Source organism: Urocampus carinirostris, chromosome 2, assembly GCF_059441175.1.
Source record: "Urocampus carinirostris isolate Australia breed hairy pipefish chromosome 2, RoL_Ucar_1.0, whole genome shotgun sequence".
Taxonomy (NCBI): Eukaryota; Metazoa; Chordata; class Actinopteri; order Syngnathiformes; family Syngnathidae; genus Urocampus; species Urocampus carinirostris.
The window spans coordinates 2,599,858-2,611,580 of record NC_142350.1 but is presented as its reverse complement, the minus strand read 5'-3'; the positions used below and the strand labels follow the sequence as shown (position 1 = coordinate 2,611,580).

Here is an 11,723-nt window from a genome sequence, read left to right as displayed (position 1 = left end):
TCCCCATTCTACCACATCTGCTTTTATAAAGAGTCACCATCAGAAAATCAACAGTTGAGGAATATACATACGAAATGGACGGATACGTTTCAGTGACAATGGCGGACGTAGAATCAAAGAAGCAAGGCCTATTTGGTGGCTTGCAGAGCTCCTGGCTGACCAGGGCCCCTTTGGCCCTCATGCTGGTTCTTCTGGTTTCCGGATCTACTTTCATGTTCTGCAAGGTGTTAAAAACAAATGCGTCGGACGAGGACAACTTCGGTAAGAACTCACAATGTCTACGGTTGTTGGTATTGGTAGAAGCAAACTGTCAGCATAGAAATTTATTTTGCAGACATCCGGCACACTCTGCGGCAAATGTCTGGCGTGCGAGCTGCCATCCACTTAACAGGTGAGGGTCTTATCAACATTTTCCGAACATTCTAGCGCAGGGGTCTTGAACTCAATATAATTGAGGGCCGCCGGAGCTCGCGGCCAAATCAGATGTTCCACCAAAATGTTCTGATAAGAACTTTCCACTGTTCTTAAATATGTTTTTTTTTTAAATACCCTATGTAAAATAAGATCTAAAGATACAACAAACGTTGATAATTAACATCAAAATGAATCAAAAGCAAGGAATAAAATAAAAAATTATCCGGCAGGTCTGCACTTAACCCTTGGATCCCTAAGTCTGGTCAAAAATAACCCCATGGGTTGTTACCCTTTAAAATCACAATTTACAAATTTTCACAAATTACAACAAAAAAGTTGTAATATTCTCATATTCCAGGTATTCCTCATAAAGCTTGTTTATGACATAAAGCCATTTGTATTTTTATTAACCCTCACAAATTTTCGACCCACTAACGGAAGACTATATGTACTGGTAAGTCATGCATCCAAGGGTTAAGTGTGTATTATTCAGTGCTGCCTAGTGGTAAAAAAGGTCATACATTGAAAAAAAGAACTTTTATCTAAATAATATGTATGTTTTTGTATGTGATTTATATCCAAAACGGCTGAACCGATTTACGCGAAAATGTTAACAGTTGTATCAGGGGGCCCTCGCGAGTGTTTCTAGCTATTTTTTGGGGCGGTTCATACATAGATTGCCAAAAGTAAAGATTTACATGATACATGGATGGATACAACTGTGACTTTCACTTTATGAGCATGGGAGCTGAAAAAAGGTTAGGAAACACTGATTTACAAGGTATACTTGTACGTGGCTAGCCAAAATAAAGAGTTACACTATATATGGATGGATACAAATGTGACAGCCACTTGATATTGATGGTAGGTAAAAAAATGTTGGGAAACACTGGTCTACAAATATTGTCAAAAGTAAAGATTTTCACTATGACGGAAACATGCTGTGCTTGCCCAAGACACACCACATGAAATGGTGCCCCTGTGACCTTATTGCTAAAGGGATTCAACCAACAATGGCTAGATCCAACTTTGACATCCACTGTGTGGATACAGCAGCCCAAAAAACTTTGGGAAGCACTGGTCTACAAGATGCCAAAAGCAAAGACTTACACTGTATATGGTTGGGTGGGTTTAATTTATATCCACTCAATACGTAGCTTAAGAAATGTTGGTTTACAAGATGTTCTTGTATGTGGCTAGCCAAAAGGAAGACTTACGCTATAGATGAATGGATACAACTGTGACATCCACTATATAAGTAGCAAAAAAATGCCTTCAGTACAGTGTGAAAAGTGTTCTACCGTCAACAGGCCAGTACAACCCCGACGTGGTTGACTCAGTGCAGTGGATGGAGCAAGTGGACCCGTCGCACTCCCAAGGAGGTCTAGAACTGCTCCAGAACCAGATCCTGATCCCACAGGATGGACTGTACTTTGTGTACTCCCAAGTCTCTTTCCGGGTTAGCTGTCGCCATGACGACACCGATGCATCAACGCTCCACCTGAGCCACCGGGTGAGGCGCTGGTCCGATTCTTTCGGCAATGACCAGTACCGGACCATCCTTCACTCGGTTCGGACCGCCTGCCGGAAAGGAAACCAGGAAGGCGAGCCTGACGGAGGATGGTACGCTGCCGTGTATGCCGGTGCAGTTTTTCATCTCAACCGGGGCGACAAATTGAAAACTGTGACCGAGAAAATGTTGCCCAATGTAGAGGAAGAGGCGGGGAAAACGTTTTTTGGTGTTTTTGCGTTATAATGACGACGACCAATCGTCTTCATCCCGACAAAAATGGAGGGATGCTAACTGTAGCACGTAGCGTGCATTTCAAAACCTTCAACTGATTTACATGTTTTATTGTGAAATGGAAACACGTGTGTGGCATCCACTTCATCTATTTAACAACTTATTTATGATTTTTCTAGCTATTTATGACTTATTTAAACAAAGAGAGTCAATGCAATGACTTGTGATTGTATTTAATATTTAATAAATTATTTATTGAGGAGATTTGATTCCACCTTTTAAAGGGTCATTGCGACCATTCTACACACAGACGGATTCACCGACACTTAAAGGGACATTGCGTATTATTTAGCACAGGGGTGTCAAACTAATTTTAGCAGGGGGCCACATGCTAGAAAAGTAGATTTGAAAAAAGGGAGTGAGAGAAGGAGAAATAAAGAGAAAAAGAGAGAAGTAAAGAGAGAGAGTGGGAACAGGGGTACAGAGAAAGAGGTAGAGAGAGAAAGAGAGAGAAGGAACAAGAAAAAGAGAGCAGAATAGAGAGAAAAGGGCAGAAAAGAGGAGAGAAGAAAGTAAGAGAGAAAAAGAGAGAGAACGAGAGAAACGGAGTAAGAGGGAAAGAGAGAGAAGTAAAGAGAGAACAGAGAAAAAGAGAACACAACAGAGAGACCACACTAAGAGAAAAAGGGGGAAAAGAAGAAAAGAAAAGAGAGAGAGAGAAAAGGGAGACAAAATAAGAGAGATAAAAAGGACAAATTAAAGAGAGAAACGGACAAAAAGAGAAAAAAAGAATGAGAAAAAGAGCAGGAGAGAAAAGGAGAAATAAAAAGGAAGCAAAAGAAAGAAAGAAAGAAAGAAAGAGAAAGAGCGAGTGAAAGAGAGAGAAAGAAGTACAGCTCCAGTTGTTTTGCGTGTGGCCCCATGGCTTTAGCGACATTCAGTTGACATATTATAACTGTAGCTTGTTTTTCTCTTGTGCTTCGCTCAGCGTTGTCTCGTAAAACCCTTGCTGGGCCTAAACAGGCCTGTGGGCCAAATATTACCTTTGATTTAGCACCTCTTACTAGTAGTGTTTTGAATAACAGAAATATATATGAACTATCATGTAAACATGAAAAAATGTATATCTATTTGACATAACATGAAGCTCACCCAGAGGGAGTTGACAGCCACCTTGCTGCTAATGGTACCCCAAAAATCCCAAAACCCCATGAAAGGCAAAGACCGAGAAGAAATATTTTGATTTTTGGTCACTTTAAACCTCTCCAGTTTGTATTCTTCTTGTGCTTTAAACCACTCGTTTTTGGTTGCACTACACTACAGAGTAGGGGTCTCAAACTCGCCGGCCTGGAGCCGATTGTGGCTCCCGCCTTAATATGAAAGTTACAGGGACAAGGTGTATGATTTCACCATTAGTTGTTGCGTATTGAGTCGTGCAAGCAAAAACTACAAAATCAAAGGAAGAGCACAAACTACAGAGACAAAGAAACAAAAACAAGAACACGATGATAAAAAGAAAATGAGCAAGAAAAAGAGAAACAAAAAAGGGAAAAAAAGATTAAGAAAGAAAAAAAGAAAGAAAAGAAAAAAGAGAAATAAAAAAAATAAAAGCAGAAGTAAAAGAAAACAATATAAGAAAACAAAAAGATAAAAAATCACAGAAAAAGTAACAGAAAAAAGGGAAGAAGAAAGAAAAGGAAGAAAAAATGTTATGAAGTTTTTTTTTTACTTTTTACCCTAATGCCCCCGATAGCAGGTTGTTGCCTTGCATGGCTGACGCTGCTATCAGTTAGTGAGTGTGTAAAAGCACATTGACTTAAAAAGCACTATATAACTGCAGACCATTTATACTCTTGTTTTGCTTTCCTTTTCTACCTCTCTTTTCTTATCTTTTTTGCTTTCCTTTTCCCGTTTTTTCTTAAATTCGTTCTTCTCTACTTATATCCTTCTTTTCTTTCTTTATTTGTGAAATGCGGGGAAAAAAGAAAAACATGGAAATTTTGGTCACATTGAGTCTCTGTAGTTTGTATTTTTTCTTGTGCTTTGTGGGAATAATCTTTGTTTGCACGACAAATTATAGCGATATCTAGAGGGCAAAAAAAACACAATGTCCCCTCAAGAACAGCAGAAAGTTTTTAGCAGCGCTTTTATTTTGGTGGAAAACCCCATTTGGCCGAATGCACCCAGACCTTAGCCCCGGGGGCACCCAGGTAAATTGGATTTGAGACCCCAGCACTACACAATACAGCAGCATTTTGAGGCTGAATGTTACACGAATGTCTCCCATCAAAAATGAAGATTCAAGCAAATCACAGCTTCGTAATTGTTTGATTTGTTATGGCTGGGATAAGCCAGAAAAGACACTGCAGTTACAGGAAAATAGCAAAATAACAAAAATATTTCTTATAATATGAGGATATAAACCCTTCCCTCAATCCTTGGACTGCCTAATAATGAACGTTCGGAATTGCATTGATGAGTTGTGGCCACTCGAGGTCAGGGTTAAACAACTTGGATTAAAGTTCTTGCTTAATACACATGGTGTCAGAATTGCATTGAAAGTATTTTCCCAAATAAAGTACAGTAATAAAAAGGAGACCACCAAAAGGTGTAAGACGCAAGCATGGAGAAGGCAATTAACACTCAAAAAGATAATGACTTCGTTTTACTACGTTTAGGTCTAAGCTAGACGGTTGTTGCTGTCATGTGCTTGTTTGAGAGGGATATGGCCTTTCAGACCACACAAACTTCCATGGTTTTGACATCACTTTTCATGTTTTGGGTCTTAGCAGGAGCCGAAGAAGCTTAATCTCTGGACTAAATCCAGTTTATGAAGTGTTCAGAAGGCAGCAGTGTGTCCTAAGTTAAAAGGACGTGGCCTGGAAGCGTGGTGAGAGCAAGGCCTGGAGGTGTAGCCTAGAGGCGTTGCCTGGAGGGGTGGCCTGGAGTCGTGTCCTGGGAGAATGGAAAAGAAGCATGGCCTGGAGGTGTGGCCTGGATGCGTGGCCGGTCGGCGGGTCCGGCCGTCTCACTACCTCACTTGTATAGCATCTGAAGTCGTCCAGCATGGCAGCTATTCATTCCTGTTTTGTTGTCGGGTTGGTAGAGGATAAAAGGCGGCAGTTCGCTGGTGGGTGCAGGGTACCCAGGAGGCGGGGCCAAGCACCTGGGGTTGGTGGGAGGCGGGGCCAACTCCACGGCGGATGCCGGCCTCCTGGAACGCAGAGCCCGCCGCTCAGAAAGCCGGTTTCTCAACTCCCATACTCGTTCCTCCTTCTGCCGGAAACAGACAAGGAAGTCAGCGTCCTCAGTGGCCACGCCCACCGATTTCTTATCCACCAATCACTCACTTCTTGTATAATTTTCTGCAATTCCTTGTTCTCTCGTTCTAGCTGTCGGGATTTCTCCTCGTCATTGTTGTTGACAGATGAGCCACTCTTGGCCGTTTCCTGGCCGTCCGACGGCCACTCCCCCCGCGTGATTAGACGCCGCATCTGCAAAGACGGATTTGATTAGATGGTGTCTTTTGATTGGAGAATACCTGACGCCGTTCTCACCTTGGGCACAAACAGCACCATCAGCGTGATGTAAACTGAAAAGACGATGGCCAATGAGGCGAAGGCAAATGCAGCGTCCCGCTGAGAGGACAGGATCATGGTGACGGGGGCCGTGATTAGACAAAGAACCTGTCCAGGAGATGACACTGTTGGCAAACAAAATGGCCGAAAAGTCTCTGGAAGCAAAATACATCCAGCTCAAATGGGAGGAACCAGTTTACGTGGCCAAACCTGGTCCAGGACAGTCTGACAGGGACTCACCGCCACGTTATAGATGGCCATGCCCACCGCTCGGTGGTCATTTATCTTCTCGGTAGAGACGGACTTTGTCTCGTACGCCAGGAAGATGCCCAGCAGCAGCAGAAGGCCTTTGTAGCCGTACAGCACGCCTGCACTACCAAGGGTTACAAAAGTGTACCAGCACATGCTGGTGGCGTGTCGGACTCACCCAACCAGGTGTTGATTTTTGTAGAGCTACAGTGCTCCAGTAGTGGCTGGATCAAGACGTCCAGGTCTCCTTTGGGTGCTTCTCGGGTGAACTTCTTCAAAGGAAAAACATAAATACGTCCAAAAAGGGACAAATCAATCCAGCAATTTTCAGAGGAACACTTTACCTCCACAGTGATGTGCAAGGGATCCACAGTCTGCCAAATGATCAGCGACAGAAAGTCGACTGCCAGCAGGATGCCCAGTGTGGCGTACAGCTTCCATGGTTCCAACTGCAACGTTTTTCACAATCGGGAACATTGTAGGACACCATCACCACTCAATATGCATAACCATGTTAAACCTCTTACCTTCTTCTTGTCCTTCTTGTCGTCTTTCTTGGTGAAGACCGTGTGGACCCACCAGATCTTGGTAAACATGCTACCGTAGGCCAGGCTAAAGCCCAGGCCCAACAGCCACAGCCTCAACTGTCAGATTAGCAAGGAGAACGTACGTCAGACCTGAGTCTCAAGGAAACCGGATCGACAGCATCGATGGCCCCGTTGGCGGCGATTCATCAATCAAGACAGAGAGCATGCCGGCAAAGCCGACAGCTGCCTTCCCGAGTGGTTCAAAGGACACGTTGACAAGTGTGTCAGCACCCCTTATCTATACCACCAATTTTTGAAGGACTAAATTTGAGTCCGAGAAGCCTTTCATACTAATCATTCACTCCTGTTTTGACTAAAGAAGAAAAGACCGTAGTATGCCATATAAGATTATTCCTTTATTCAAAAGGCAATGGCAGCCCTCTTCTGGGGCACCATATTTTCTTCCCACATCAAACTTTTTTGGCCATGTATGATGACTAAATTGAAGTAGGAAAAGCCTGCCATACTTAAGTTGGGCCTTTGCTTCTGTCCGGACCAAAAAAGAAGACCTGAGCAGTTTCTGTTAACAAAAGGCGACAGCAGCCCTCCCCTGGGACACCAATTTTTATTTCCACATCAAACATTTTGTCCACAAGAGGAAAAGCCTGGCATGCTTAAGGCTTAGTCAGGCCTTCACTCCTATTTGGACCAAAAGTGAGAAGACTCAAACCAGCTACGAAAGATGATTCCTGTCAACAAATGGCATCAACTTGCATCCTATTCAAAGCACACTGATTGTGGCAATGCTAGTATCTGTTCACAATTACACCACCTTTGCAAAAGAAATGCTTATTCACGGAGTGAATTTTTTGTTGTTGCTGCCTAATCAATGACATCATCAAGACTGAAGATTGCCAAAGACGTCAACAAAAAGAAGTGTCTCATTGTCTATAAAAAGCCTCGTTGCCACAGCAACAGTCGAGGAAGCGTGTCGTAAGTAAGCGTGAACGGCACCTGGCAGACCAGTGGGAAATGCGTCCGTCGAACGTGGAGGCCATCGATGCCCAGCGGGAAGACAGCGGCCAGCGCCATCATGCAGCCCACCGCCGTCAAGTTGTTCAGCTGGGGCTGCGAGTTCTGGATGTATCTGGTCCGAAAACATGAAGCGGTACCTTCAGGTAGACAGGACTCAAGGGTAGTAAACAGGGGTGGTGCCCACCTGACACTGCTGTTGTAAATATTGAAGGTCAGGCAGATGAGGCCCAGCAGGATCCCCAAACCAGAAAAGACAGACATGGACACAAAAAGCTTCTGGGACAGGTAGCGGAACTCCTCGATGACCACCGTCTGGTCCGCTGGCGGTCCTGAGCCTAACAACGGGAACACCGGTAAGTACTTTTAGGAAGGTTGCAGAACGACAGGTCGCCATGCTTTAGTAAGGTTCTAAGGTAGGAACATTTGAGGCAATCCTCACCTTGCTGGACTTGCTTTGAGGCTATAACTTTGAATTGTATTTTGACAGGCTTAAAGTCAGAAAATGCAAAGTTTCAAAGGATTTCCATACAAGAAGCATTCTACGTATGCACAGGTTGACACACAAACTTGGCCCTGTCCTTGACAGTGTCATCCAGATATGTGTTGCCATGGTGACAAGCCTCGTAACGGTTGCCACGGCGATACGAGAGCGAGGCACCGATGCAGCAGTGCTTGCCACCGAGATAAGTGAGGGGAACAGATAGAGTTGAGGCATGAGGGAGAAAACATCATGAAGATGGAGAGAATAAATAAAGAAAGAAAGAAAGAAAGAAAGAAAGAGAGAAAGAAAAAAAGAAAGAGAAAGACAGAATGAAAGAAAGAAAGGAAATAAAATGATAAATAATAAAGAAGTTAGACATGAGAAGGAGAAAGAAAATTGAAGGGAGAAGAAGAGAGGAAGAATCGAAGAAAATGAGGATGGTAAGAAGGAAAGAAGGGAAGAAGGAAGGAAGGAAGGACGAAAACAAGGAAGAGGAAGCAAGCGGAAAGAGGAAAAAGGAAGGAAGAGGAAGCAAGGACGAGAAAGTAGGAGGAAAGAATTAAGAGAAAGGGATATGAGAGAAGACAGAGGAAGGAGGATGAAAGCAGGAAGGAAGGAAGGAGAAAAGAAAAGAAGGAAGGAAGGAAGTAGGGAAAAAATGAATGAAGAACAAGAAAGATAGAGAGAAAGGAGAAAAGAAAAAGGCAGAAGAAAGTAGGAAGGAAGGAACAAAGAATAAGGAAGCAAGAGGAAGGAAGAAAATGGAAGGGAGAAGAAAACCAGAAGGAAATAAGGGAAATACATAGAATGGAAAAAGGACAGTGGGTAGATAGGAAGCCCAAAAGAAGACAAAAGCTTCTCACCGATCCATTTGTCGTTGCCATACCAGGACAGATTACCCTTGGTGCTGTCATAGTATCCAATCTTCTTGTAGCTTCCTCCTGTGAAGGCGGGGTCAATTGTTTGACGGAGCTCCGCCCCAAATCTCCTTTTCAGATCAAGCCAATCGTCGAATCGCGGCTGAGATCCAACTTACCTTGTAACTGCTCGATTAGCGTCCAGGCCATCCGAGAACCTTGAGCGTCGAACACTACATGACCCTAGAAGAGTCGCAAGGTTTCAACATGGGGAACCTCCTTGCCCCGGCCCCCTATTTAAGAGGACCTACCGAAACTCCTTCGAAGGAGCTAGTGTTTAGGGCGCGGTAAATTTCTGCCGTCACGTCCCGGTTGTTGTAACTAAAATCCTCCAGGCGACGCCCTTTTGCTTTCAACGCGCCCACCGTCTTGTTGAGTGCCAATGCCAGGGCCCAGACGGCGTCGTAGGCCAGGGGGGCTTCCTGAAAACCTCCGGTTTCTTCCGAGTTTTTACCCCCCAGCTTGGTCGTCAGTTGGTCAACGAACTCCTGGGAGGTCTGCAGGAATGGGGACTTAATTTTGCTTTCTGCGCACCTCGCTTAGGCTAGAAGTAAGTCTAGAGCAGTGGGTGCCAAACTCATTTGAGCTCGGGGCCAGAATGTACAAAATAGAGAGAGAGAAAAGAGAGAGGGAGGGAGAGAGAAAGAAAGAGAGAGCGAGAGAGAGAAAACGAACAAGAAGGAAATAAAGAGAACGAGAAAAACCATAGCTGGAAAAAGCCCACTCGTTGACGGCACTCACCAAGTTGGAGGCTCCCCGAACGGTTTCTGGGTTGAGCATGACAATCTCAGTAGTGACGTGACCTTCCACGGCTTGGGCCATCTGCTCGGCGCTGCAGTCCACGGCCGGATCTCGGATCTTGAACCAGTTGTCGGCGTACCAGCCGATGAGGAACCAAACGTGTTTTTTGCCAAACAGTTTTTCCTTGTACACCTGCGCAAAGCCGAGCTGGTTGTCGAAAGCTGTACTACTTAAAGAGGTGTTTCAGCTTTAGCCATGTTTTCATATTGTTGTGCTAACCACAAGAGCATCTCACATCAACAAATCCAACATTCACAAGACAGCGCTGCACAGGCTATTGATATTGAAAAACCATAAAAAACAACCCAAAGCTTCAATCGTAGTTTTGTAACATCTCAGAAAAAGTTTTAAAAAAAATTCCATTAAATGGCACTCTCACACAATTGCCATAATGTAGTCTTAGTGTTCATTGCCATGGTTTGGTACCCACAATCCCTTTTATCCCCGAAAGATGGCAGTTTTCCCATTTTCCAATCCCCTTTACTTTTGCTTTCCCCAGGTGTTTCCAATTTGACAATCAGCCACCTTTGATATAAATACCTCGGGCTCCCACCTCACTTTGCTTAACAGTTTTTAATTCCTGAAGATGACATGCTTTGCATCCCAGGACCTCCTCCTTTAATACCCTCCACGTTTCGGTTTCTAGACGTCAAGACCTATCACTTCAACCCTCTATTCAAACGTATTCCCAAGTCTCCTTTTCTAGATTCTCTTTTCCCCAAGAACCCCTCTGTAGTCTTCCTATCAAGTTTTCCTTTCTCGTCCCAAAACCTGCCAATCCAACGTTCTTCTTAAAGGTATACTCATAATCTCCTTTTCAAGATTCTCGCCACCCCAAGAGCCACTATCAAGCTTGCCTCTCAAGATCTCCTACACTATCCAGGTCAGACACCCTCTTCTCGCAAGGTAAGTCTTTTTTGTTGCTGTTTAGACCACTTCCCTGTTTAGACCACTTCCCTTGTGTCCCGCATTTGGGTCTGTCTGACACCTCGTGACATCCATAAAATTCCACCATCATAAAATGTCTAAAGAAGCAGTTTATCTCCAGCCTCTTATTTTACCAAAATTCCCATCACCTTTAATTCAACAAACACATGAAGAACCAGAGAACAAAACTGCCCTTCAATAATTGGTGACTCCATCATGGATTTGGGCTGAGGTTTGTTCGACAACCGAATGTCTGGTCCATATAATAAAATGTAAGAGCGCATTTAGCCTCATAGATTGAACTTGTGTCTGTCGACTAATCCAAGGGAGGTTTTCATGTCCCTAATTTTTGTGACAGAAATTGTGCAAAAAGGCTACATGATCTGAGATTGACTGTCATGGGTTGGTACCAGCAGTCTCTCTTTTCCCCAACAGATGGCAGCTTTACACCATTTTTCAATCCCCTTCACTTTTCCTCTCCCCAGGTATTTCCAATTTGACAATTAGCCACCTCTGCTATAACAACCTCACTTTCCTTAACCGTTTTTGCTTTCACTCACCAAAACGACAAGCTTCGCCTCCCACGACCTCCTCCACCCGTCCCCACCTCGTTCCAGTTTTCCACGCCAGGACCTGCCATTCTTACCCTCTTGTTAAAGGTATTTCCCAAGTCTCCTTTTCAAGATTCTTGCCACCATCTTCTCTCAAAGCTTCACTCTCAAGATCTCCTCTGCTATCCTGGTCCCACACCCCTTTCTCGCGGGTAAATAGTTTTAGAGTTGTGTTTAATTAAACGTCCTCCTAGTGGGGTTAGACCACATCTCTTGACTCCCGCATTTGGGTCTGTCCAACATCTTGTGACATTGACCAAATCAGAACTACAGGGCTGTTTCAATTTTGGAGTCCCAGAAGCTAGAAATCCCTCAATTCCAATCGAAAAATGAAAGGTTGTTTTGCTCCATTTTTGTATCTTACAAACAAACTGGAAATCCATTGTTTTTTGGTTGTAGCCAAAATCGAAAACGATGGGTTGTTTCGTTCCATTTTGGA

General features: G+C 44.0%; 2 protein-coding genes across 7 annotated transcripts in view; one reads left to right on the top strand and one right to left on the bottom strand.

Annotated features, from left to right (window-relative positions):
- On the top strand, nucleotides 1–2,380 carry tnfa (tumor necrosis factor a (TNF superfamily, member 2)). Its single transcript, XM_088328332.1, has 3 exons — nucleotides 1–261; nucleotides 335–391; nucleotides 1,725–2,380. Exons 1-3 carry the CDS (start codon nucleotides 75–77, stop codon nucleotides 2,168–2,170), a joined length of 690 nt encoding a protein of 229 aa, XP_088184458.1. The 5' UTR covers nucleotides 1–74; the 3' UTR covers nucleotides 2,171–2,380.
- A 1,907-nt stretch (nucleotides 2,381–4,287) lies between these two features.
- gabbr1b (gamma-aminobutyric acid (GABA) B receptor, 1b) overlaps nucleotides 4,288–11,723 on the bottom strand; it is a 45,310-nt gene continuing 37,874 nt past the window's right edge. For 4 of the 6 annotated variants that reach the window (XM_088328327.1, XM_088328328.1, XM_088328330.1 and 1 more), the window contains 13 exons: nucleotides 9,687–9,878; nucleotides 9,197–9,442; nucleotides 9,065–9,128; nucleotides 8,892–8,969; nucleotides 7,732–7,882; nucleotides 7,527–7,659; nucleotides 6,513–6,629; nucleotides 6,330–6,434; nucleotides 6,164–6,257; nucleotides 5,977–6,104; nucleotides 5,716–5,844; nucleotides 5,509–5,652; nucleotides 4,288–5,434 (listed from right to left, as the gene is read on the bottom strand). In XM_088328327.1, the coding sequence (XP_088184453.1) occupies nucleotides 5,195–5,434; nucleotides 5,509–5,652; nucleotides 5,716–5,844; nucleotides 5,977–6,104; nucleotides 6,164–6,257; nucleotides 6,330–6,434; nucleotides 6,513–6,629; nucleotides 7,527–7,659; nucleotides 7,732–7,882; nucleotides 8,892–8,969; nucleotides 9,065–9,128; nucleotides 9,197–9,442; nucleotides 9,687–9,878 (1,821 nt within the window). In that variant the 3' untranslated portion in view covers nucleotides 4,288–5,194. Of the gene's footprint in view, nucleotides 5,435–5,508; nucleotides 5,653–5,715; nucleotides 5,892–5,976; nucleotides 6,105–6,163; nucleotides 6,258–6,329; nucleotides 6,435–6,512; nucleotides 6,630–7,526; nucleotides 7,660–7,731; nucleotides 7,883–8,891; nucleotides 8,970–9,064; nucleotides 9,129–9,196; nucleotides 9,443–9,686; nucleotides 9,879–11,723 lie in introns of those variants that run through there. The other 2 variants (XR_015849691.1, XR_015849692.1) reach the window with 2 other exon arrangements.

Coding starts and splice junctions, on each gene's coding strand:
- tnfa (XM_088328332.1), top strand. CDS start 75: ATGGACGGATACGTTTCAGTGACAATGGCGGACGTAGAATCAAAGAAG. Junction 262..334: donor GTCGGACGAGGACAACTTCG/GTAAGAACTCAC, acceptor TTTATTTTGCAG/ACATCCGGCACACTCTGCGG. Junction 392..1,724: donor AGCTGCCATCCACTTAACAG/GTGAGGGTCTTA, acceptor TACCGTCAACAG/GCCAGTACAACCCCGACGTG.